Here is a 27,037-nt window from a genome sequence, read left to right as displayed (position 1 = left end):
CCAAAAGAATTTTTTTGTTTCGGCAAGAAAAAAAAATCAGTTTCAGTTCAAAACAAAACCATTTCAGCAGAAACAAAACATTTTTAACTGAGCTATGAATGGACATTTTGAATATTTAGTCTTTCATTAATTATTTGAAGAAGAATTGTAAAGAACTCACAAGTGTAGAAACAAAATGGAAGTGGAGATATAAATGCAGTCAGAAATCTGAAATACTGATTATAGCTGAAAATTAAGCAAATTATCACACCTAAAAAATTCCCCCTCAGTTAAGGTAAATAGCAAAAAGCCCCGCTCTAGTTCATTTTATTGAAAAGTGGCACATTTAAAGTGGGCCAGCTGAAAGACTACCTCAGAAAGTAAACATGAAATTAAAATGGTTTAGAATTGTTTTTTATTTTAAACATACACAAATGGTTAAAGGAATCCTTAATGAGTGCTTAGGCAAAAGTGACTGCAGAACGAAGCTGGCAGTATATAAATTTTAAAAGTGAGTATGATACCTCCAACTATTATGTTCACCATTTCCTGCACAATACTCTGTACAATATCTTGTGCCTTTTCTTCACACTCATTGTTTTCTCCATCATATGTTCCCACATCACTTTTAGACAGAGCTTCCAAAAAAAAAGCAAAGCAGGAAAGATATTATTGACAAGCACTAAAGTCAATCAAGAAGGTTTTAAACACAATATTATATATTAAAAAAACCAGAACAAGACAGCAGTATTGAATGGTCAAATGTACTTTTCTTTTCACAGGTAAGAAGATCCAAATACGTTTTGGTAAGGGAAGAAGAGAGGAGTACATTAGTTATCCTTAGAGATAATTTAAGTAGTAATTGTGTAAATTTGTGAAAAATACTTAAAGAATATATGTTAACATTTCAATGGGCTTAGGGTGAAAAAACAAGGTTGACATGTTTATATTTTGCAATATGTGGCTGCACATTTGTGATTACCTGGGTGCAAGCATGCATCTAGACTGCAGTGACCAGAACAGATGTAATTTATTTGTGACTGAAATATGTTGTAAAGATAAAATGTTAACAGTGGTAGCAAGGGCAACTGATATTTGTACACTATCCTTAACTGTATTTTACTAACTGGAAACAGAATAATCTTCCATTAAATTGCTCAGCCCTTAAGTACCACAAAACTCCACACCCTCTTCCTCCTTACTAAGACCAACCACACAGTGATTACTTTCTGCTGCTGCAGCCTGGTCAGCTTCTGTCTGTTCATTTTCTGCACTGTAAATATCAGATCCATTTGCTGCTTCTGTATCTTCTTGAAGGCTCTTGTTCACATCATTTGTGCTGTGGTCAAGTTCTCCTTCATGTTCTTGGGGGAGCTGATTGACTGTCTGTGACGGAAGATGTCTCAGCTGAGGTGATTCGGGTTCATGATGGCTTAAGGGTGACTGCTGTAGATGGTGCTGTTGTCGGTGTCTTTCCTTTTCCATCTGTTTGGCTTCCTGGAGCTAGAAATAGATTAAGTATTCACCCATACACATTTTGTTAAAAATAAGATGCTGTTTATGAATGGAAAAACAAAAAATGTAATATGAGCAGTATATCTTAATTTGTGCTGGATAATAAAATTTTATCTTTAGTAAAATAGTCAACAATGTTCAAATATTTTCTTATTGTATCTATTTACATCCTGCCAGGCTACATTAGTGAATTAATCTACTTTTATTGGTAGCACATTTGCTTATGTTGTATTTGTAGACCTGCTGTGACAGGGTGAGCTTACCCTTTAAGAGGGTTAAGGTTAAGCTAACCCACCTGTGCCACACTGAGCTTGCCTCCCCAGGTGGTGGAGAGGAGTGCTGAAGCTATAGGACAGGTAGATCAGGTGACTAAACCAGGCCTGCTGGAGGGATAAGAACAGCTTGTGGGAAATCTTGGAGCAGAACTCTGGGGTAGGACAGAACAAAGAGGGACGTCCAAGGAGAGCAGCCATGGGAGTCAGTACTCTACAAAAGAGCTGTAGGGCTGAAAATATAGGAAGAGGTGTAGTATTAAAAATAGTTGTTAATGGCTGTATTGTTGATACGGCGACAGAAATCACCAAGGAAATTCTAGCACTGGTACTAACCTCTGAATCTTAACATTACAACCATTAACCAAGATTTTTAATACTACAGATCTTTATACTAACTTACAAATACTATTTACAAACAGAACCATATAATGCACATGAGCATGACATTCTTCAGTAAGTCATCTCTATCCCAGACTCTTCTGGTTACAAGCAAAAAGTCTTCAGTTGCTAGACCCTCTCTATGGCAGAGTGTGTGTGTTAAGTAATTATATCCCTTTTTTAACTTGCTGATTAAATAATTGCCTCTACCCTTACAAGCAATCACTTTAAAAAATGGGTTTGAGATGTGTCTCAAGAGTCAGATGCGAAGTGGAAAATCAGTTTAATTGAAATGAAGATTCATAGATATTAAGGTCAGAAGGGACCAATATGATCATCTAGTCTGACCTCCTGCACAATGCAGGCCACAGAATCTCTCCCACCCACTCCTGCGATAAACCTCTCACCTATGTCTGAGCTATTGAAGTCCCCAAATCATGGTTTAAATACTTCAAGGAGCAAAGAATCCTCCAGCAAGTGACCCGTGCCCCAAGCTACAGAGGAAGGTGAAAAACCTCCCGGGCCTCTTCCAATCTGCCCTGGAGGAAAATTCCTTCCTAACCCCAAATATGGTGATCAGCTGAACCCTGAGCATATGGGCAAGATTCACAAGCCAGATACCCAAGAAAGAATTCTCTGTAGTAACTCAGATCCCACCCCATCTAACATCCCATCACAGGCCATTGGGCCTATTTACCATTAATAGTTAAAGATCAATTAATTGCCAAAATCATATTATCCCACCATACCATCTCCTCCATAAACTTATCGAGTTTAATCTTAAAGCCAGATAGGTCTTTTGCCCCCACTGCTTCCCTTGGAAGGCTATTCCAAAACTTCATTCCTCTGATGGTTAGAAACCTTCGTCTAATTTAAAGTCTAAACTTCCCGATGACCAGTTTATATCCATTAGTTCTTGTGTCCACATTGGTACTGAGCTTAAATAATTCCTCTCCCTCTCTGGCATTTATCCCTCTGATATATTTATAGAGAGCAATCATATCTCCCCACAGCCTTCTTTTGGTTAGGCTAAACAAGCCAACCTCCTTGAGTCTCCTTTCCTAAGACAGGTTTTCCATTCCTTGGATCATCCTAGTAGCACTTCTCTGTAGCTGTTCCAGTTTGAATTCATCCTTCTTAAACATGGGAGACCAGAACTGCACACAGGAATAGTTTGGAGAATTTAGAGAGACCCCCTCTTTATGGGATGTTAATGTAATTCTTTCCTGGCCTATGAAGCGTCCTTTTGAGAAACTTAATATGTGTGAAAGAGCAGGGAAGGAACATTTTCCCTATAAAGTGACAGCCATAGTTGGAAGACAACACTGCTCTTTCCTGATTCCCACTGGTGAGTGAATTTAACAAGCAAAGAAGTATAGGCATTGGTCCTCCATTCTCTGAAATGAGAGCACGGGAGTAAGACAATACAAACACCACACCTACTAGCAAAAATGAAAGATGAGAATAGGAAGCGTTCATCCCTATCGTCAGCCTGGAAAAGGAGTGATGTCTCCTCCCCACTCTCCCAGCAAGGTAAAGAAAGGGAACAAAGCTTATCTACTGGCAAATGTTGATGCAAGAAGTAAGGCCCTATTTCTCCCAACCCGATTCGAAACCCAGACCTTCACGATTCTGAACCCAGCACTGGTACTGCCCCTAAATCCCAATGAGGAGGCCTCAGTCTTCAGTTTTAGACTCTGAGTATCACGTGCCTGAAACGTCATTCCCTGCCGATAACTACAACTACACAGCTGACACCTAAGAGCCAGTTCACGTAAGTGCTCAACGGCTCAGCTTTTTTTTGAACAGTATCTGACAGCAGTCATACCATGTATTGATAAGCAGTTTCTTTTCAGAAACTAATGAGCAAACTAATGAATTTTGATCACTGGATGACTCAAACACTGCTCAATCTGAAAGAAAATTGCTTGCTAATATTCACAAACTAACAGAAAAAATACTGGTCTCTTCAGGAAAGAGCAATGAAGTCTATCACTTCTAGGATCTGACTTTCCTTCTGTTTCCTGTGGCAATTAAGCCAACATTGCTTTGCTTTATTAACTACTCTGCTATCAGTAGCACAGAGCATGGGGCACAAGAAGCAGCGGACTTAGCTCACCACTTTCACTGCGAACGATGGCAATACTCTGTAGGCATCTGTTAGGGTGACTATTACACTGATTAAAAGATCATCAAGGGTGCAAAGTCAATCATTCAGAAGTTAGAAAATGCCAGAATTATGGTTGCTTGTGTAACCTTAATTTGGCCCCGTTGCACTTATTCATTATGATACAGTCATTAAATATGTGATCACACCTTTTTTTCCCCACAAGACCCCTGTCTAGTCAGTGCACACGATGGATGGTGCTCAATTAAAGAGCAGCTATTCAATATTTTGTTTTCTCCTTAATGCATGTTCAGTGCATGGTCCCCATGCCTTATTTATTGCACACTACTCAAACTCTGCTATGAAGACAAAATTAGTTTCTTCGTGGGCTTTTCTATAGCACTCCTCACTATAGTGTGAAAGCTTCTGAAATATTAATGAATTTGCTTTAACAACACCCCTATGAGGTGAGTTGGGATTATTAGCTCCCCATCTGTAAAATGGGGGTAAGGCACAGAAAGAATAAAGGTAAATGTGTCCACTACTTCTAGGTGCTCAACATGAGAAGGCTAGAGCTGATTTTTCAGAGTACTTTGCATTATACAGCATTTTATATGTTCAAAGCACAACTCCCACTGACTTCAACTGCAGATGTGAGTCCACTGCACTTTTTCAAATCAGACCCCAGGATTTCAAGTTAGGCATTCAAAAGGTCACAGTTAGCGAAAACCTAGGCAAATCATTTTTCATAACATCACATAGGAATTCTGTGGCAGAGGCAGGACAGAATCCAATTCCTCAGGGTGGCATTCAACTACCTAAACCAGGACGCCATATTTTATTTCTGCAACCCGTCTCATTCACTACACATTTTCCAAATTCTACAACAGAGTTAGGGTTCCTACAATAGTCTCCTTCGCTTACATAATCTTGATTCATTCATTCACTCAGAGCACACACTATTCTGTGCACTGAATGAGGGAGGCTCTCTGTGGAAAAAATGCTATGTGACCATGTTATTAAGGACCATCATAGGGCATGTGCACAAGGCAGGGGGAGGGTTAGACTGGCATTTCATAATCTCTGAAAGCTGGACTTTGCAACAGTAACATTCTTTTTACATAGGTTTCTGTGTGTGTAATTACCTAGCCTTTTAAAAAAACAAACTGAAAACACAAATGCTATCATGTGGAATCACACGGACACCCACATGGTTCATAAGCAGTGTTGAACCTTTTCATCCACATAGACCTCTGCCACTTGAGCTAATGGAGTAACTGATAGCAGTAGAAAGTTGTCATCCTCTGTGTAGGCTGACAGCTAGAGGAGGACGTGACACACTTTGCCAGTGGGTTTCATAGCTATTTGCTGACACCAGAGGAACGTTGTGATTCAAGGAGTCTTTGATTCCGTTCCAACTTCTGGAGGACAATGTGCTGTGGTACGTATTTCATGGCCTATGCGTCACTACACTGCAAAGCCCAAAATCCATTTCCAGTTTACCAAAGAGATGAGCAAAGTTTCTGCTTCAATTTTTTTAATTCATCAGCTAGTTCATATACCAAAATATCAAAAGAACAGACTGAATGATCAATACCATAAAAAAAAATTAAATATTTATTGAATGAAAAGTTACAAATGCCATGCAATCTTGTAGTATGAATAACTAAAGTCTATAACTAAAATGATCTTTTAGAAACTATTTTCTACATACAGAATATTAAGATACTCACTGCTTGGTTTTCCATTCGTGCAAATATAACATTCAGCATTTGTGTGAGAGTGGCCTTGGCGGTGGTCTGATTTATGAGATTTTTGCTTGCGAGATAGATATTGTAACATGTTCTTACAGCCTGCAGCACGGTTCCTTCATGAATTTCTATGTGTTGAGATGTTACTGCAGTGAGTAAAGCCTAAAAAAGAACATATTAAGTTAGAACTCTCTTCCTTCTTAAATGAAGCACTGAACTAGTTTAAAATATTTCATATGCACATTTCTATATACAGCGCAACCGGTACACAGCTTCAACTACATTTCTGATTTACTGATAAGTTTTTCTATGGTACTCATCAAGTCATATCCAAGTACCTCACATACATTAATCAAATTATCTTCATAAATACCCCTGTGATATAAAGAAGTATTCTTGTGATGATTCTACAAATGAAAAACTGAGGGACACAGATTTGCCGTAGGTCAAAAAGAAAGTCTGTGGCAGAACTGGGAATAAAAACCCTAGTTTGAGAGTCCAAGCCCACTGCACCAAACTACAACTATCATTCCACTCCACATCCACCTTACAGCTTTGCAAAACATATGCAACCTTTACTCAACAAGGGTAAGAGCCTTTGGTGATGAATTCAACAAGGTTTCTCAACAAAGCCTTTTAAGGAAACTAAGTAGCCATGGGATAAGAGGGAAGGTCCTCTTACGGATCAGTAACTGGTTGAAAGATAGGAAACAAAGGGGACATATAATTGGTCAGTTTTCACAGTGGAGGAAAGTGAGCAACAGGGTCCCCCAAGGATCTCTACTGGGCCCTGTGCTGTTCAACATATTCATTAATGATCTGGAAAAGGGGGTGGACAATGAAGTGGTAAAATTTGCAGAGAATACAAAATTATTCAAAATAGGTAAGTCCAGAGCAAACTGTGAGAAGTTACAGAGGGATCTCACAAAACTGGGTGACTGGGCAACAAAACGTAGAGTAGTGCCAAAGTAATACATATCAGAAAAATAATCTTAACTAAACATATATGATAATGGGTTCTAAATTCGCTGTTACCACCCAAGAAAAAGATCTTAGAGCCACCCTGGATACTTCCCTGGAAACTTTCACTCAGTGTGCAACAGTCAAAAAGGCTAACTGTATGTTAGTAACTATTAGAAGCAGTACAGAAAATATAATGCCACTATATAAAACCATAGAGCGCCCACACCTTGAATACTGTGTTCCGTTCTGGTCAATCCAGCTCAAAAAGGATACAACAGAACCAGAAAAGATTCAGAGAAGGGCAACAAAGATAAACAAGAGTATGGAACAGCTTCCATGTGAGGAGACACTAAAAGTATCAAGGCTGTTCAACCTAGAAAAGAGATGATTAAGGGTGGGAAGGATATGATAGAGGTCTATAAAATCATAAATGTTGTTCAAAAGTGAATAGAAGTGAATATTTACCCTTTCCCACAATACAAAAACCAGAGATCACTCAATGAAATTAATAGGCAGCAGGTTTAATAAAAACAGGAGGAAGAACTTTTTCACACAATGCACAACTAACCTGTGGAATTCATTACCATGGGATGTTGTGATGGCCAGAAGTATAACTGGGTTCAAAAAAGAAGTAGATAAGTCCAAGGAGGATATGTTCATCAATGGTTATTAGTCAAGAGGTCAGGGATGCAACCTCATGCTTTGGGGCAACCCTACACCTCTGACTACCAGAAGGTGGGAGTGGAAGAAAGAGGATGGATCCCTCCTTAACTGCCCTGTTTTGTACACTCCCCCTGAAGCTCTGTTATGGGCCTCTGCCAGACACAGAATACCGGGCAAGATGGACCATGGTATGACACATGACAGCTCTAATGTTATCTGCTTAACAGTGTATATCTACAAAATAATGTCCACCAAATAAAAGCAAAGTAACTTGGAGGGTGGGGGGCCTTCACACAAAAACTCAATTTTTTTACAATATAATTATTTCTAAATATATTACAAATATTCTCTTGTCTTCTTTGCGCCATTGACAATGCTCACCAAGCAGCTACACTAGACTTTCCCCAGATGCTTGTACAATTGTACCCTTATCTAAGAGTCTCAGGTAGAAATTGTACGGAGAGTTCTGCATACATAAAATTCTTTTCTACCATTCAGCTTCAGGACAGGCAAATTTACATTTGGTGGCATCTTTTCTTAAGTATACTAAATCACATATTTCAGAGTAACAGCTGTGTTAGTCTGTATTCGCAAAAAGAAAAGGAGTACTTGTGGCACCTTAGAGACTAACCAATTTATTTGAGCATGAGCTTGAGCTGTAGCTCACGAAAGCTCATGCTCAAATAAATCACATAGTTATTATACAAGTTAAAATTTTTGCAATTTACAAATACCTAGAAAATACATTAAGACCTACAACAGAAAAACAGTGAAAAAAAATACTTATTAGTGGCAACTTAAGAGAAAATATTAAAAATAGCGTTTTATATGTGCATAGCCTTTCTCCACCATAGTGTGAGCAAGAAGTAGAATTCTTCTGAAGGATTATTCTATTGATGGGGAAGCCGGTAAAATTGAGCAGTTACAAAATTTATACATTTAATATTTTTTATTTTATACATTAGATGTTATAAATAATTATTTTATTTGGGTTTTGCACTGGATCTTTTTACAAAGCAGGGTTCCTTTAATTAAACTACAACAGGAAACAGTCTCTCTCAACTTAATCTTTATTTGACAAAAAAAACTTCATAGGTTATATCTCACAAAACTGGGTGACTGGGCAACAACACGGTAGATGAAATTCAATGTTGATAAATGCAAAGTAATGCACATTGGAAAACATAATCCCAACTATACATATAAAGTGATGGGGGCTAAATTAGCTGTTACCACTCGAGAGAGATCTTGGAGTCATTGTGGATAGTTCTCTGAACACATCCACTCAATGTGCAGCGGCAGTCAAAAAGGCTAATAAAATGTTGGGAATCATTAAGAAAGGGATAGATAAGACGACATGATAGAGGTCTATAAAATCATAACTGGTATAGAGAAAGTAAATAAGGAAGTGTTATTTACTCTCTCATAACACAAGAACTAGGGGTTACCAAATGAAATTAAATAGGCAACAGGTTTAAAACAAACAAAAGGAAGTATTTCTGCACATAACACACAGTCAACCTGTGGAAATCTGCCAGAGAATGTTGTGAAGGCCAAGACTATAACAGAGTTCAAAAAAGAACTAGATAAATTCATGGTGGATAGGTCCTATTAGCCAGGATGGGCAGGGATGGTGTTCCTAGCCTCTGTTTGCCAGAAGCTGGGAATGGCTAACAAGGAGTGGATCACTTGATGATTACTTGTCCTGTTCTCTGGGGCATCTGGCATTGACCACTGTTGGAAGACAGGATACGGGGCTAGATGGACCTTTGGTCTGACCCAGTATGGCCGTTCTTATGTTCTTCTATACGACTACATAAAAAGGAACAATTCAAATATTCAAAGAAAAAAAAAGGTTAAAGAGAAAGTTATTCTAGAAGTAACAATACACATTAAAACTACAATAACCAACTTTTTATCCCATCAGGATTCTTTTGCTCAAGATAGTCTTTTAAGAGAAGAAAAAAATTAAAGCAAAAAATGTGTCTTTGGAAAATATACAACAGTGATCATCAGACAGCAAGTGTTTTTAAGGTGACCATAAGAAGTAACTGAGGTCCAAAAGCAGTAAGAGGTGTATGATATCACAAAGCTAATTTCTTAATATACAATAAAAGAAACCTTATATTAACTTACAGTACATTTTTATTATACTAAAGAAGTGTAAAAGCTTTCAATACAGGTAATTTTGGATGCTGTAAGATGTGATACACACAAATGCTTAAGCCTTATATTGTGCAACTTTTTTTTTTTTTACGGTGCCTTTAAATGCGAAGGAATTCAGAGCTTTGAATAGGCATTCTTTGCTGTTTAGTTTTATATCTAAAGAAATAAACATTAAATAAAACTACGTAGTGGCCTAATGTTTGAATCAATTAAAACTTCTTTAAACTAGATAAAAATAACAGTTGTACTCTTGACTATGTCTCCTTTCCCATGAGAATCAGGATACTAGAGGGAGACTGAATTCAAGTAGTCATCTAAAAACAAAACCTGGGGAAGGGGTGCCTGATTTGAGGATCTGCTCAAATGGTTCCATAAAGGCCTGTCCCCTAGCTAAGGAAGGTTTTCTCCCCCACTCAGAGGTCAAAGAGAGGTTTTAAGGTAATTTCAGTCCTCTCCCTGAAGCCAGGTATTTATCTAGTCTTTAAAAGACGAAGCCTAAGAAGTAGTTATGAACTCAGTTATTAGAGATCAACAACTTAGGCTACGATGAATGGTTCAAAAATTGAAATTGAATAAAATTTTCTAGACTGAAAAGCTATAGAAGTGCCACCGAAGTGGAAAAAAACCCTCTTCAGATATCTGTCAAAGAGAGGCATAATCTGTCCAAGATAAGGCTTCACAATGTATCTGGTTTTGATTTTGTCTCCATTCCTGGAGGTGCTGTTTTTCATCATTACTTTTTGATGAGAAGGACTTGTACTATTCTTGATCAAATGACGAATTCTATCCTGCACTCCCTTATATTTTGGGCACTCGAGTTCAGTGTCTGTCTCGATCTATTCTCTACAACACTGGTCATACAACCGCCCCTTTGTGTGTCAATTTCCATTTCTAGTTTGTAGTCAGATTCAGGTAAGTGAACTACTGAATTTCTTATTTAAGTTTGATTTTTTTTTTTAATTAGACCTGTATACAGCAATTTTTCTTTATAACCTTCAGGTTTCAGATGCAGAACACACAACAGCCTGTGAGAGGGATGATCAAACAGCTCCACGTAGGCTATTTAGGTTTTAACCAGGATCACACCAGAGTTTCAAAACCTTCTTCACCGGGCCCATCGCCTCAGGATACACACAGCTTCTTTGCCTTGCTTCAAATCATTAGGTGGATATACCACTCTGCTCCTTAGCTTCAGATGTGAAAATCACTTGAGTAACAGGCCAGAGGAGAGGCAGTAAAACAGTCTCGTTGATTGACAGCAACTCTTACACTCAACTCCGCTGGGATCAACAGGAGAGTATCTCTTACAGAGACTTCTTCAGATTTTCTGAGATATGTTGGTGACACGTAGGGGAATCTTCAGGTATCAATTCTTATGTTTCAGATTCTCATATTCAGTTATGAACTCCATATAGTTTTCCCTTACTTGGGGCAATTTTAGATTTAGTAAGAAAACTGCATGTTTACCACTGAACCAGTTTTAATCCAAATGAAAAATTAACATTCGATAATTAAATGTTCTGTTGTACGTTTGTAGAACTTGCATTCTCTTTTTAAACTGAATGATCCACAAAAGGACATAATGCTTACGTTACAATGAAGCAAACAGGGACAGGAGAAACAAGTTACAAAAATGCACAAAGAAGTGTTACATAAGTACTTACCGTTTTACAATGGCAATTTCCAACCTTTAGTTTAAAAACATAAGAAGATCTGTTTGTGCTTAGCAGATTTGGCTTAATGGTCTTTAAAAGAAAAAAAAACACAGTTGAGGGTGGTTCTGAACTGAACCTTTACAGGGCAAGTCATACTTTCTTCTCAGTGAAGCCTGACTGCACAAAACACCCCAGCATTGGTGGGTTAATGCCAGACTTTGTAGTCTTCATTTGACCAGTAGAAGAGGTCTTTTCCTCTATGAGAAGTATTATATTTCCATTGTTTAATTGTCTGGGAGTATTTTCTGCCACAGGAAGACAAGACATACAACATAAGTAGTCCCAACCCGTATTTCTGGCACACTGGTCTTGGGAACACAATCTGGTTTACTGTGAGAACAACTAAGAGGTTATCTGTTTACAGCACAATGAAGAAAGCATAGAAAGAATCTTTACTAAAGATTCAGTTAGCTAATCGGCACATTTATCTTTAGAGAAGACAATAATTAGCTAGCCACAGACCAACTTCTGGAAGAAACTTAAGGTCACAAGAACAAAAATTTAGCCCATACATAAAGTATATTGATAACATTTAGTTGATCATCAGATTGATGGCATATTTTACTTTATTATTGCATTTTATGCTTACAATCATGTCTTCCAAGCCATGTTATCCTTAGGGCAAATGGGAAAACATTGAAAAATCTAGAAATGATAAAAAGGAGGCTAACTGAAGCTAGATACTCAGTTTTTAAAGAGCTACACTTATTTAAATGTAGAAGCCATTGCAATAATGAAACAAAGCTTTTATCCTCAATGTTCTTTCTATTCAGGAAAGAAGGATTTAATCATGGACACCATATCCTAGGTTCTGTCACCAGAATTCAGGACAAAACATAATTAGTCATCTACAGAGCAGACTTCTTTCTTGATTCAATTCTGAATGTTACATTTTTTTCTAATCTGAGTAACTTTTCAATAATCAGCAAGCTGTCCTATTGTCTTCACAAGTGAACCTAACCAGTTCATCAGATTTCCTAGCCTCAGTCTCCCCTCATAGATGTGAAGGATTGTTCTTTTCAGATAACTGGCTGTCATGTCTCTGGGTATGTAACAGTTTCTCTTGTAAAATGGATTTAACAACCGTATAAAATCCTAGTTTGATTCTGATATCTAATTTTCAGTTGTGAAATTAAATTACGTGTATTGTATTAAAGCCCCCCAATATAACATACACAAAATACATCTACTTAGTTTTAACTGGGGGCCTTCCACATCCCCAACTCTCAAAACTAAACCCACTATGAAAAGTCATCTCCCCCTAAACTGTGATATCAGATATCACAAACTAAGCAGTGTCAGCCAGTCACTAACTTGGAAGGAAAACCTCCAGAGAAAACCATATTCAAGGTTTTCAGAAAAGTATCTAATGCTAAGTTCCAGAGGCAATGTTTAGACATCTAATTAAGTACTGTAATATTCAAAAGTACTGAGCACCCAGCAGTTTCTTTTCAAGTCAACGGGAGCTGCTGGGTTCTCAATACTTTTGAAAATCAGGCCACTAATGGCTTATCTACCCAAACAAACACTTAGCTTGCAGCAAGCTAGAGTGGAAAGTACCCTGCACTAGTCTGCTGTGCATTAAATGTATCTGTGCATTCTGCTGCCACGCACTAAAACTTCCATGTAGCACTTTGATCTATCCCTCTTTGAAATGGGGTAGATCAAAGTGCATTATGGAACATTTAGTGTACAGCAGCAGGGTCCACACAGACATGTAGTATGCAGTAGACTAGTGAGAGGTACATTTACACTCCACATGTCACAAACTAAGTGTTCATACAGATAAGTCCTTAAGTGATGTGGCAAATGCGCAACTGAGGCACTCCACCCTCTCCTAGCACTGAATTCAGTGTCACAGAATGACAGTGGAAAGCATTGTGCTGAAGTTTTATTGCTGTCCCTTCAGTTTTTCCCAATCATTCCATCTTTTTTCTAGCTCTCAAAATTGTTTTTCAATTAAAAACAAATATGAACCGCTCTGTTTTATTTTCACTCTATTATGAATGAAACCATGAAGAGTATTTTACTTTGAATCAGTCTCAAAATTTAACATATATTGACAGTAAATATTTGCTTCTGCCTTCCTCCTCCTACAGACACTAACCATGAAGACCACAAGCTTGCACAGAAGTCATTGCATACATAGCAGATTTCCTTTGCAGCAGTCTTATCACCCAATAGATTGCTTAGATGCCTAATTCACTCAAATTAGGAAGTTGTTTCATTTTAACCTTTCAGCTTATCGCTGATAACAGAAAGGGCTCTTGAAAAGTAAAAGTAAATTCTCCTAGCCATGCGCTAACAGATAAGGCTATGGGAATTTGTGGCTATGAAAGAGCCAAACGCACTCAGCACACAAATATCAGACCCACCCTAAAAAGAAAAGAGAAAAAGCAAGGACATCTGCTTATGGGGCTATCTTTCTTACCCCTCCAATTTTCTTCTACAGAAATTGATACAGTTCAACTTTTTTGTTATGGATAATAGATATTATATATGGAAAATTACATTAAAGTGTGAATAGAACTTCAGATTTCAAAGATGAAAACATTACAGAGGGCAAGCCATGAATGCAACCTTAGCCCTAGTACAGTGAGGCTGAAGACAAGGCAACTGATACACACATGCTGAGGGAGCCAGAAGGAAAACAGATTCAGAGCAGAGGGCCTTCACACTATCATAAAAGGAAGGTCAACAGGTTCCAATTACTGAAAAATTAATTAATTGCCCAGACATGTCCCTTCAGCACAACCCCAACTGCTTCCCCTGCACAGGCTCTGTTCGGCAGCAGAAGCAGACAGGGCTCTGAGCCCCAAGGCTACATTGAAGAGGGAACTCTGTCCAGCAGGAGGATGAGCATTCTGAGGTACAGCCTTCCACTCCTTGCTCACAGAGTTCCCACAAGCCTCCCACTAGAGGAAGATAACTGCCAGTTGGTGGCTTTTGCAGGTATAGATTGTGGGGGAGCAAGGCAGGCAGGGAATATGTTCCCAGCAGCTGAGACTGCCCACTGAGACAACCCCAGGGGTGAAAATAAGTTAGAGGACTTACCAGTATGCCAGAGTTCTGAGCAGGGGGCGTGGCCTCAACCGGAAGAGGTGTGGCCTTAAATCCCCGGGCCCTTTAAATCTTGATTTAAAGGGCCAGGGCTCCAGCTGCGGTAGTGGCCGCTGGGAGCCTGGGGCTCTTTAAATCACCCCCGAGCTACCAGCGGCAGAGGTGGCTGGGAACCCCAGGGCTCGGGGGCGATTTAAAGGGCCAAGGGCTCCAGCTGTCGCTACTGCAGCGGAGCCCCAGGTCCTTTAAATCACTGAGGACCGCTACCCCGGGGCTCTGGGCTCTGGCAGAGCTTTAAAGGGCCTGGGGCTCCACTGTGGTAGCAGCTGCAGGAGCCCCAGAGCCCTTTAAATCCCCGCCTGAGCCCTGCTGCCCGAGCCCTGGGGTAGTGGCGGCCAGGCTCCCTCGGGGATTTAAAGGGCCCTAGAGCTCCAGCTGCTGCTACTGCCCCGGCCCTTTAAACCCACTCCGGAGCCCCGCCGCCTCTACCCCAGGGCTTCAGCAGCAGGGCTCCAGTGGGGATTTAAAGGCTCGGGGCGGTAGCAGCGGCTGGAGCTCTGGGGTCCTTTAAATCCCCGCCATTTCCACCCCCACCCCTACCTTAGGGGTCGGGCAGCAGGGCGCAAGCGGGGATTTAAAGAGCCCTGGGGGGGGGGGGGGGATAGTGGCGGCTGGAGCTCCTGAGCCCTTTAAATCCCCACCTGAGCCCTGCTGCCCGAGCCCTGGGGTAGCGGTGGCGGGGATTTAAAGGGCCGGGGCAGTAGCAGAGGCTGGCACTCCGGGACCCTTTAAATCCCCGCCAGAGCCCCGCCGCTGCTGCCCCAGGGCTTTAAATTGCACTCTGGGAAAGCCGGTCCTGGTACGGTGCACTGGCTCTTACCGGTACGCCGTACTGGGGCATAATGGCTTACTTTCACCTCTGGACAACCCACACAGACCCCTTCTGACCCCAGCCCTTCAATGTGTCTCTGTCTTTGGACACTCTGATAACCCTGTTGGGGAAAACATCCCAAAGTTTGGGAACCTCTGCTTTTGACAGCACATGAAAAATACAGTTCCAAACAAAACAATGAAACACCTACATGCCCTTCCCTGTCTCAATTTCCTCACCCCTCTGGAGCGGTTCTTTGGGCTTAGGTCAGAATTCTCTGGGATGTCCAAGACCCTCCCATCTTCTCCTCCTGCATACCCTTCTTTTTGGCTTCTGGTCTCTTCTCCTTCTCTAAAATGGCTAGTGAGAATCCTCCTTTTAGAAAGTTGATGTCCCCTCTGTCATGTGGCCCCCGATCAACCTCATCAGCTGCTTAAAGTCCCACCTCCAGCAATTCCTTCATCCAACTAGAGCTCTGTTGATGGGCTGTGAATTAAATTCCATCCAGTTGCCTGTAGACAAGGCTTCATGTCATAATCATGACTCCATAGGCAGTGAGAGAGAAAAAGGATAACAGACATGTACTATCAGTATGCTAAGAATGGAAAGTAATACCTTATGAAACAGGGCTGGAGTGGGAGATGAAGAAAGCACTAAAATAAAAACTGAAATTGTGTTTCCAAATAAATGCTATGCTTTGAATCCTCAAGGACATGCATATTTTCTTGCTGTCATTACTATAATCATTTGAAACTGCATTTGGTCAGCAATTACCTTTATTATTTGTAGCTGAACCCCTTCATCTGTTTGAGGACCTTGAAAACAGCCACATATTGTCTCAATAATTCTATCGATTAATTTTTTGCCTGGAGCTGTACTGTCTGGAGCATTTCCAGTCAAGTGCCCATATGCTATAAGTTTCTGGAGGGAAAAAGAAAGGGAAATGCTAAATAAATGAATTTTAAAACCAACCTTGCAATTCAATATGTAGATTCACATTTATAACGCAAATGAAGTCAGGATAATTACAACAGTGCAGTGTATCCCAAATCACAGTAAATTTCAAGCACAGAAAATCCTTCAAAAGCATTTATGTTCTTATCCAGCAACTGCAACAACACTCAGTATGAAGTTTATCAATTTAGCTTACCTAAAACATTACAATTTACAGTCTATAAACATTTACTCAAAATAAAAACTGTCTCAACAATTTTAACTGGATTCTGAGACCGACTCAAAAATTCTACAGATATTCACATTACATTTTTACCTATTGCATCTGTACTATACAATGTTATAATACACCCAACAGAAAGCAAGTTTACAGAATGCCTTTCAAGGCTGGCAAACATAAAATTGGAACCACTAGGTGTGTTTTGGTTTGCAAGTATTCAATAGTCTTTGCATGCCTGCTTCAAACCTTGTGAAAAGGAAGAGTATTCTAAAATAACAGAATTCTGTTCTCTGGAGCATTCCAGCCATGACAATACTTGTAAGTCTCAATAACCTCCCTACTCATAATAGAGAGAACAGACAGGTAGCATAGTGAGACTGTATGCCAGATATGTATGTGCCTATGAATACAAATATATGCACTGGGTTCATTGTTCTCAGGCCATCCAGGGGAAGATAGACAGAATTTTTGGTAGACATCTTAAGCTTTTTTTCAGAACAACATTACAGGACCAAGATGGAAAGATTAATCTTCTTTACATGGGAAACCCACGTCATGGGCTCAAACTAGAGTATTTGTGAACCTTAAATTTTGACTATTTTACTGCAATTATGAAAAATATAAAATAAGTTTCACAGTAATATACCTGTTCTGGTAGCAGATGTTTAGAGAGTTGTTTTCTATACATGCACATTAATACAAAAGATTGAGGTTTGGGACAAATTACATTATATATAAATTAGTATACAATTAACTAGTTGTAGTTAATATAAAGTATATATATAGCTAGATATATTTTCTTCCTTTGTTCTTCAAAACTAGGGTACACTTGTCTGAAAAAAATCATACATTTTGGTTAGTATGTCCCATACAGTAGCTGAAAAAAAGACATTCTTCCTTAGTTACATTTACCCATCTCCTTCCCTCCAAACCAAACAAGATTTTCTTTCAGACAGTGAATAAAGCTCAGTTGTATACAGACCTGTAAACAATCTAGAGATGTACTAACAATCCTGGGGCACTTAGACTGGCATGCCAATTCGAATGGTAAGAAGTACTTGTCGGCTTCAATAAAGCTTGTCTTCGATTTCACTGGTGGAAGTGTGCTTGAACCAGGCTTTGCTTCTCCATGAGGGGGACTAAACAGAATAGTCTGATCATTACAATGTTACAAGTATCTACACTTAAGAAATCCTTCCATCATAATACTAGTTTTTCCCCTCATTTTTTTCACTTGTTCTTAACCTCAAGAAGGGAAATGATACATTGAAAACTGATTTTTATTAACTCAAACTATCAGAACAAAATGCAAGAGGATGGTAACTTGCAATAAGTAAAGACAAAATCTGTAAAAACAGATTCTCAGTATGAATATAAACTTTGGTTCTACCTGAAAGATTCCTTTACTTAGGTCAGACAGGTTCCATTGATTCCAACAGTGGATCTTCAGGTGCTCTTGCTGATTAGGAGACAGGCAAACTTATTTTCTTTGAACACAGGTGTAACCTACACATCTCCTGGGTGTGGTGTTCAGCCCCCTCTAGTGGCACTGAGACCACTTAGAAATTAATGAGTCTGCTCTACACCCTTAGCTAAGGGCCATATGGATTTTAGCTCATGCAGTAGAGGCTCACGCATTTAGCTCCAGAAGTCCCAGGTTCGATCCTGCCCGCTGACTACTGGGGTCTGTCACACAGGCACAGCCCCTCCCACTGAAAAGTCTGCACAACAGAACTTTCAGAGCTGTGAAATACTCCTTAGAATTATCTAGATAAGAACTTTGCTACTATAGAGTAAATCGTAACTCAGACAACATGGCTTATTGCAAAGCATGGAGACTAATGACTAGAACATCATGCTTTAAGATCCCTCATATCCTTTTGGCAATGTAAGCATTTGAAAGGTGAACCAAATCTGTGGACTTCCCTGACCTAACAAAATATGCAGATGAGAACAAAAATGATTCTATTCTCTTCCTCAGGCAGGTCCACAGACTATAAGAGTAGGAGTACTTGTGGCACCTTAGAGACTAACAAATTTATTTGAGCATAAGCTTTCGTGAGCTACAGCTCACTTCATTGGATGCATTCAGTGGAAAATACAGTGGGGAGATTTATATACACAGAGAACATGAAACAATGGGTGTTACCATACACACTGTAACAAGAGTGATCAGGTAAGGTGAGTTATTACCAGTAGGAGAGCACGGGCGGAAAAACCTTTTGTAGTGATAATCAAGGTGGGCCATTTCCAGCAGTTGACAAGAACGTCTGAGGAACAGTGGAGGGGGGAATAAACATGGGAAAATAGTTTTACTTTGTGTAATGACACATCCACTCCCAGTCTTTATTCTAGCCTAAGTTAATTGTATCCAGTTCCAGGTCAGCAGTCTCTCGTTGGAGTCTGTTTCTGTAGTTTTTTTTTTGTTGAAGAATTGCCACTTTTAGGTCTGTAATCAGGTGACCAAAGAGATTGAAGTTTTCTCCGACTGGTTTTTGAATGTTATAATTCTTGACGTCTCGGTACTGTGGAAGCACTCCGCCGAGTTACTGCACTTAATGCACTTAGAGCATTTTCTGTGGGGACACACACTCGAATATATAAAACCGATTTCTAAAAAAAACGACTTCTATAAATTCGACCTAATTCCGTAGCGTAGACATACCCTTAGGCTTGAATAAAGACTGGGAGTGGATGTGTCATTACACAAAGTAAAACTATTTTCCCATGTTTATTCCCCCCTCCACTGTTCCTCAGACGTTCTTGTCAACTGCTGGAAATGCCCCACCTTGATTATCACTACAAAAGGTTTTTTCGCCCGTGCTCTCCTACTGGTAATAACTCACCTTACCTGATCACTCTTGTTACAGTGTGTATGGTAACACCCATTGTTTCATGTTCTCTGTGTAAATAAATCTCCCCACTGTATTTTCCACTGAATGCATCCGATGAAGTGAGCTGTAGCTCACAAAAGCTTATGCTCAAATAAATTTGTTAGTCTCTAAGGTGCCACAAGTACTCCTTTTCTTTTTGCGGATACAGACTAACATGGCTACTACTCTGAAACCAGACTATAAGAGTGGGATTCTTGCAGTAGTATCCACTTGAACATCCTTTGAACGGATTACAATAATTATATACAATTTCTTATAAAAACTGCAATTTTTGAACTATTATTTCATGTAGCACCTTCTTTTGAAGATGTCCACTAATATTTATATCTAGTATTTAGTGAAAGTGGAACATTAAGACCAGCCAGTTCTGCTGCATATCTCTTCATACAGAGTAAGGAGGATTTTCTAAATCTTTTGGTGTGTGCATATATCTGGGTTACATCTTCTCCTTAAGGTGACTTGGTGAGGGGCAAAAAGGAAGTGATCACAATTTCCCAAGTTCTGTGAAAGACTATTCATTTTTGCGGATGAAAGCTGAATTTGTCCTCAAAGCTATCTTAGCCTGGAGAAAAGTGCAGAACTACAAGGAAACAGATACATTTCTTGAAATGGTTCAAATTAATATTTAGGAAGCACTTCCAAAACTAAATTAAGGTACCAGAGCAGGGAAGAACACATTTGTTGTGGTGTTGTTCAAGCAGCTGCTTTAAGGAATTCCTTAATATTCAGGTGAGAATATATTTTCTTTTTACTTTATGTTTCCAGGATAGAGAACAGAGCCAATACTTTGATATCTTATTTTAAAACCCACGAGGGGCTCCAGTTATACAGGTTACCTCTGAAGTCTGCTGACTAATTGGTGTAAGGAAAGATCAATACAATATGCTAATCTGTGGTACTTACTTTTAATGGGAGGCCTAATTCTGTACCTGAAAAATTGTAATAGCTCTCTTTCAGATTCATTACAAAATATAAAGGCACCCGTCTTGCTCCTATTAAAGTCATTGGCAAAACTTTCCTCTTCCAAAGTTTTGTGTGATACAAGGATTAAAAAAATCAGTTAAGAATTTTGACTTATCTATATGCTATACATAATGTCTAGATAAGATAATAAAGATAGTCTACTGTGCACTATGAAATTAAAATACCCACAGATATTTTCAGGTCACAATGTGCTCTAAACCACAGCTGTTTAATCCTGGAGTAACTCCACTGATTTCAAAAGTTAGGGCTTGATTTTTTTTTTATTTTATTTTTTTTTAGAAGTGCTGAGCACTCACATTCATGGAGACATATATATGCTCTGCCCTTCTAAAAATCACTTACTGTGGATTTATACAGATAAAATCAAGACCAGGGTCTGCTTCATGGAATTTGAATTGCCTGTAAAACTCCATATAATTAAAGACATAGTACAATACATTGAATTAGAGATAAACTTTTCCCCCCATATTGTTTGACAAGTAGAACTGCTTTCTAAGATGTGCAGCGATGCCCGCTTTATGATGTAACCCAGTCACTTGTTGGAGGAGATTAAATAAACATATTTTGTAGAAAACATTCTTGCAATCTGTATTTATCTATATTCGGTAGCTGCACCTCTGAGTCATATCTCACTGCACTGACACAGTTAAAGGAAACACAAATACATCTAAACTTAAAAGAAAAAAATTCCCTGGAGAAGTCTCCACGGCCCTTAATACAAAATACTGTATTTGAATCTTCACCAGTTTAAGAAGTGAGCTGGATTAGCTGATATTGTTCTTGAACAAAGCATCGTTGACACCACCCCAAGTTTCCCTTAATTCTTAGTCTCCACCATTCAAAATTAAAAAAAAAAAAAAAGGGGGGGGGGGGAGAGCTAGATTCTATCTTTTTCAATTCAACGTTTGGATTTTTACAAAATCTGCAAGAGATGCAATTTTCCCTGATATTGTTTTCTTAGAGGCTACCTCCTCAGAGATTCCTCCACATTCTGAGCTCATTTGAAATTCCCATGCAGGCCATTTCCTCTTAAGAGGAAGAGGTCAGATCTCCTTTGTCCACCTCTGGTAGGGCTCTGAGGGAGGTACACACTATTCCTGCTGTAGGGTGTTAGCACACTCTGTGGATCTAGCCTAGGAAATCTCAAGGATTCACTATCATGCCACTTTAAGGTCAGGTTCTGAAAAATTAGATAGATTGGGTAGCTTGGGGGGGGGGGGAAGAGGGGAGGGGAAGAAACAGTACAGGGAAACCCTGTTCAGTGGGAGTTCAATATGTAAGCCACATGGATGGAGTCTCAAAGAAATATTAAGGCCCTGCCCCAGCATAGCCTGATGAAAGAGGTCACTGCTGTTGCTTGATGCTTAGGAAGCCCCTTGAAAAGGAGCTGCATAACCATAATGCTCCACTTGTCTCCTAAGACAGAATCTTCAGGTAGGCTCAACTACTGCTGATGCTTGGAAAGAGCAGGCAGATCCCCTGCAAGGTGATGTTGTTTACACAGATGAACATCCGAGTCAGAAGGGTTTCACAGACCCAAGAGGAGACCTCTGCTGAGTTCACAGTTAGCTCATGAGCAGATTAAGTTGTCTGAAGCAACAAGAAAGACTTGCTCCTGCTTGGGAGTCCACCATGAGGGTTGTGGTTACACACAAAAAACAGCTGAGGCAGACCTGGCAGCTAGTTTAAAAAGGGGCCTAGGAAACTTTTGTTACACACAATGTATCTTGTCCTGGCTTACGCCACTGATACTGGGTAGTATTTGGCACTCTTCCTCCATTAGTAGCAGGGTAGATAAAAACAATGAGTTTTTTTAAAACATTGTCCTTTATTTTGCTATTTAAATTTTTTTTTAAATAAACCTGTTTAAAATTAAATCTGAATGTAGGTCTTAGAACGTTTTCAATTAAACTTACTACAATCTCTTGTTTGTGATTAAATATTTAAATAAAAAATAAATATGCTGAATCCATGAGCCTCTACGAAAAGCTTTGTGTTAAAGGTTGCTTTTTTATATAAAGAAAGAATCAGGGGGAAACATCGAATTTTTGAGGTCAAACCTTATAAATATGGTACAACAGGTAATATGCTGTATTAAGGGCTCAATCCTGTGGGAGACCCATGGGCTGTGCTACTGGATGCACAGCACTGGCAAACTCATCACAGATGTTGGGACCCAGCCTCTGACTCCAGGAGACACCATTGTTTATCTCATCAGGATCATCCAATGAACCCACCTGGGTGTCTCATACTCCCTATTTTATAGCTTCTTCCTGCTTGAGTTCGGATTGGCTCCTTTCTAAAATTATGAATATTATGACTCCGCCAAGCATGGAAACTTGCTCTCTAGCTCATGGAAAAACACTGATCTACCAGCCCTTGCTTTTGGATGGTTCTGGGCACTTGAAGTAAATGGCCTTGCTGTCTTCTTGCATATGTCCAGAGAGAGATATAAACAGAAATCCATTAGTTTCTCAACTGCCTCCCTCTCTGTCTCTAAACAAATAAAATATTGCAGTGCAGTCTAATGTGGGTTACACAAGCAAAAGTCTCAGATTGTTGTTTAATATTTTGTTTTTCTGGGGATAGGAGTGCGGTGGGGAATTATGTAACAAGGGAGAAGGAGCAGAATGCGAAAACAGAGAAGAGCAACACTGGTGTCAAAGCAGGACACTGTGGGAAGAAGGGACAACATTTTTCAGAGTGCTTCCTCTAGTGTTGATTTCAACACCTGGAAACTGGAGAAAAAAATGTCATAGCTTCAGGTTGTAAAAAAGATGCTATTTGGGAATATTTCAAGAAATTCCTGCACCTCTGGGTAAAAAAGGAACTCCTGCCAAATGTAAACAGTGCAACAAAGATATAAGGCCTGGTCGTCAGAATGAAACATTATGAAAAATGCTCCTCAGGAGGCAATGACTTAAGATGATGATGTGGACACATCTGAACAATCTGCATCAACTGGTTAGTAAAGAATGCTGCAAAAATAAGTTATGGACTGTTTACCATGTCTTACTATGCTAGCAAATTATATAAAGCAGTCAACATCAGACTAAAGAGAAATACAGAAAATATGCTGAATATAGGAAACCTATTTCCATAACCTTGAACAAACTGCAGAAAAATTGCTGCAATACTGCTGATGCTATTGAAATTTATAAAGAACTTCCAGAGACACTGCAGAAAGAAATACCCAACTACAAAGTTAAATTGCAGGAAGTAAAGAAGTGGGTGGATCAAGCGCTTACTCCACCTCATTTTCTTGCCAATATTCTCAGCCCAAAGTGTGAGGGTTCATGCTTAATGGATGAAGAAGATGCTTCTGCTATGACTTGGGCATCTAATAATCACCTATCAGTCATGCTAACCATAATAAATTTCAGGGCTGGAGCTGAACCATTCAAGCGGTACGTTTGACAATGATGTTTTAAAGAGAGTCACACCATTGAAGTCACTAGCTAACTGGAACCAGATGTGTTGAAGTATTAAACCAGCTTTTCACAGCAGTAGCCTCTTAGAATATTTTCTTCATTTGGACTGATTAATTCAAGGTTGAGAAATCAATTGGGAGGTGAAAAGATAGGAAAACATCTCTCTCTCTTCCAGTCTATGAATAAAAACAAGGAGGAAGAGGATATCTACTATTTTTAAAAGTCTTTAGGACAGCCTAAGTAACTTAGAAGACTGGTGTCTCATTTTCAAGAGACTTAGATGACTAGGAACTTAAGCTCCAGTCACTTTCACTTAGGCATATTTGAAAATTTTCCCAGACTGACCTGAAATAGGAAGTTTAATTCACGGACTACAATTAATCCTTCTGTTCCTTTAATAAATCATGTGAAAGTGAACATGCTTTGATAAGAGAAGCTTATATATCCAAAACATTAAAGGTTTTGCTTAATAAAACTAAATTTTATTTACAGTTGTGTGTTTAATTAAATTCCAGTTAATTTCCTAATAAAGCAGCTTGACACAAATCATGAGCAAAAAGTTAATTATAATAATTATAATAAGCAATATAATTCACCATAATTTTCTAATAAACTAAAAATGTACAATTAAGAATCTGAAAATACTAATCTAATTGATTAAATAAATGTATAGCTATAGTATACCCTCCTAGATAGCAAAAAGATATACCAAATCTACCATAAAGTCTTTATTGAGCTGTAAATCAACATGGTTTTAATGGTTACACCAATCAATGAGAATTCACCTTTCTTTAGAAAATAACTGAAGTACAAATGGAAAAGTTGATTAAAATCGATAACTTTAAATGAGGCTTTCCACTCGGTGATTTAAATCATAGTTTACATTGTGGCTTTAAATCGATCCACCCTGACTAGTACCAATCTTAAATAAGAAGCACGACAGGCATTTCTTGCCCCTGATTTCCCTGAATGGATTGGGGTCTGCCCCAACAGCAGATCAAAGCCATACAACACCTCAAAGAAAAATTTTCAAAAGGTTAATCAGACTGTGGAGTTAATTATTAACTACCTAGATATCCAATGTGAGATAAGAAAAGGAGTTTAAAATTAATTTTGGAGAAAAACAGGAAGTTCCTCTGTCCTAATGCTCTGCAAAGGAAGATCTTCTACCTCCTCTCCAGCCAAAGACAACTGATAACTCTTTGGTAGGAGGGGTACATCCTACATCCATAGCTAACAAGTCTATATGCCTCCAAAGCAATAAAGGAAACTGAAGATCCACTATTAGAATCTTTAGACATGCCTGAAAAATATATAAACAAAATAAAAATCTATTTACAAAATATTTCATCATAGGTAAGGATTATATGTACACTACACACACAAACAAAACTACATACTTACAAAACAACTATGTTAAAAACATTAAGGCTGCAAAGCCTAACACTCAAAAACTATAAAATGTCAGAATTGAGGTTGCACATGCAACCTGGATGAGGCCCCTTTGTGCATATGCATTGTGATAGTCTTTAATTACATGATCACATACTATTTTTCCACAGGATTCCTGCCTCATTCAGTGCACAAGATGGATGATGCTCACTATATAAAAAGCTATTTAATATTTTGTTCTATCCTCATTGTTCAATGTGTGGTTGCATATCTTATTTACTGCACACTATTCAAATATGCTATGAGAACAGAATTATTAATTTCCTCATGGACTTTTCTATGGTGCTCATCTGAGTGCTTCAGAAACATTAATTTATTTTTATAACATTTCTGTGAGGTGCAGGAGGGGACTCAGACAAAGAGAGTAAGAAGGTAAGATAAGAAGTGTCTACACATTTTACAGAGTGGTAGCCGTGTTAGTCTGTATCAGCGAAAACAACAAGGAGTCCTTGTGGCACCTTAGAGACTAATCAATTTATTTGGGCAGAAGCTTTTGTGGGCTAAGCTTATGCCCAAATAAATTGGTTAGTCTCTAAGGTGCCACAAGGGCTCCTCGTTGTTTCTACACATTTTAGATGCCCAATTTGAGGAGCCTAGGGTCTAATTTTTCAGAGTACAAAGCAAAATGCAATAATTCATATCTTCCAAAGCACAGTTGCCCTTGCCTTCAGTTGCAGCTATGAGTGAGTATTCAACATTGCTACAAATCAGACCCTGGGGTCTCAAGATGGACATTCAGAAAACGAGGAATGCACAATTACTGGCCTCTGAAAAGTTTGGTTTAAGTGACTTACCTAGGATCGCATGGGAACTCTGTGGCAGAGGACGGGATAGGATCCAAATCCCCTGGGTAGAATTCAACTGCTTTAACCATGAGAGCATTATCACTCTTCCCCTGCTTCATTCACAAAATACCATCCAGTTTCTGCAGCAAATGAGGCGGGAATCCTACAGACAATAGCCTCCTTCACTACTCAGCTCTGATTCATCCCTAGAACACAGCTCATCCTGTGCACTGAATGAGGCAGGAGTCCTATGTATCATGTAATTAAAGACTATCATAACAAATGCCCAATTTGCCAGGGTGTTCGCAGATTTGCTGACAGCAGAGCAACACAGACTCTAGAAGCTTGGATTCTATTCCAACTTCTGGAGGGAATGTTCTCTAATGGTCACAGATCTTTCTATACATTCTGCATGTGTCCCATTCAGCCTGTCCTAGATCCGTCTCCCTACCCCTGACTCCTCAACCCAGTGCCAGTCTCTTCCTTTAGCCTACCCAATCTCTACATCCCAATCTCCTTGCTCAGCCAGTACTAGTCTCCATCTCTGGGCTCCCCAGCTCAGTCTCCCTGGAGCTCCTTGCCCAGCCAATCCCAGTCTCTCCCTTCCTTGGTTGCTCATCTAATCTCAATATCTGACCCCAGGGTCCCATCCCAGTTAACTGCCCACAAAGCCAATCCAAGTCTACCTCCCACATGGTCCCTACCCCAGTCTATTCCTTCCTCCCCCCACAAGCCTTCAAATCTTTCTGCTCTCACTCTAAGTTATATAACAGCTGCAACAGACAGGAGTGGCAGTTGCAGGCAAGCTCCTGAGTATTATGCATCGCACAAGAGATGTTCAGCACCTTTCAGGATGAGTCACCATATGGATAAT

General features: G+C 39.3%; 1 protein-coding gene across 4 annotated transcripts in view; it reads right to left on the bottom strand.

Moving 5' to 3' along the window:
• ARFGEF1 (ARF guanine nucleotide exchange factor 1) overlaps positions 1-27,037 on the bottom strand; it is a 181,744-nt gene that overhangs the window by 86,113 nt on the left and 68,594 nt on the right. For 2 of the 4 annotated variants that reach the window (XM_073330931.2, XM_073330927.2), the window contains exons 3-7: positions 17,600-17,756; positions 16,218-16,364; positions 5,988-6,167; positions 1,206-1,482; positions 504-617 (exon numbers count right to left, since the gene is read on the bottom strand). In XM_073330931.2, coding sequence (XP_073187032.1) covers positions 504-617; positions 1,206-1,482; positions 5,988-6,167; positions 16,218-16,364; positions 17,600-17,756 — 875 coding nt within the window. Of the gene's footprint in view, positions 1-503; positions 618-1,205; positions 1,483-5,987; positions 6,168-11,461; positions 11,935-15,682; positions 15,956-16,217; positions 16,365-17,599; positions 17,757-27,037 lie in introns of those variants that run through there. The other 2 variants (XM_073330929.2, XM_073330930.2) reach the window with 2 other exon arrangements.

Source organism: Lepidochelys kempii, chromosome 2, assembly GCF_965140285.1.
Source record: "Lepidochelys kempii isolate rLepKem1 chromosome 2, rLepKem1.hap1, whole genome shotgun sequence".
In the NCBI taxonomy this organism is placed as follows: domain Eukaryota; kingdom Metazoa; phylum Chordata; order Testudines; family Cheloniidae; genus Lepidochelys; species Lepidochelys kempii.
This window is presented reverse-complemented; position numbering and strand designations above follow the sequence as displayed.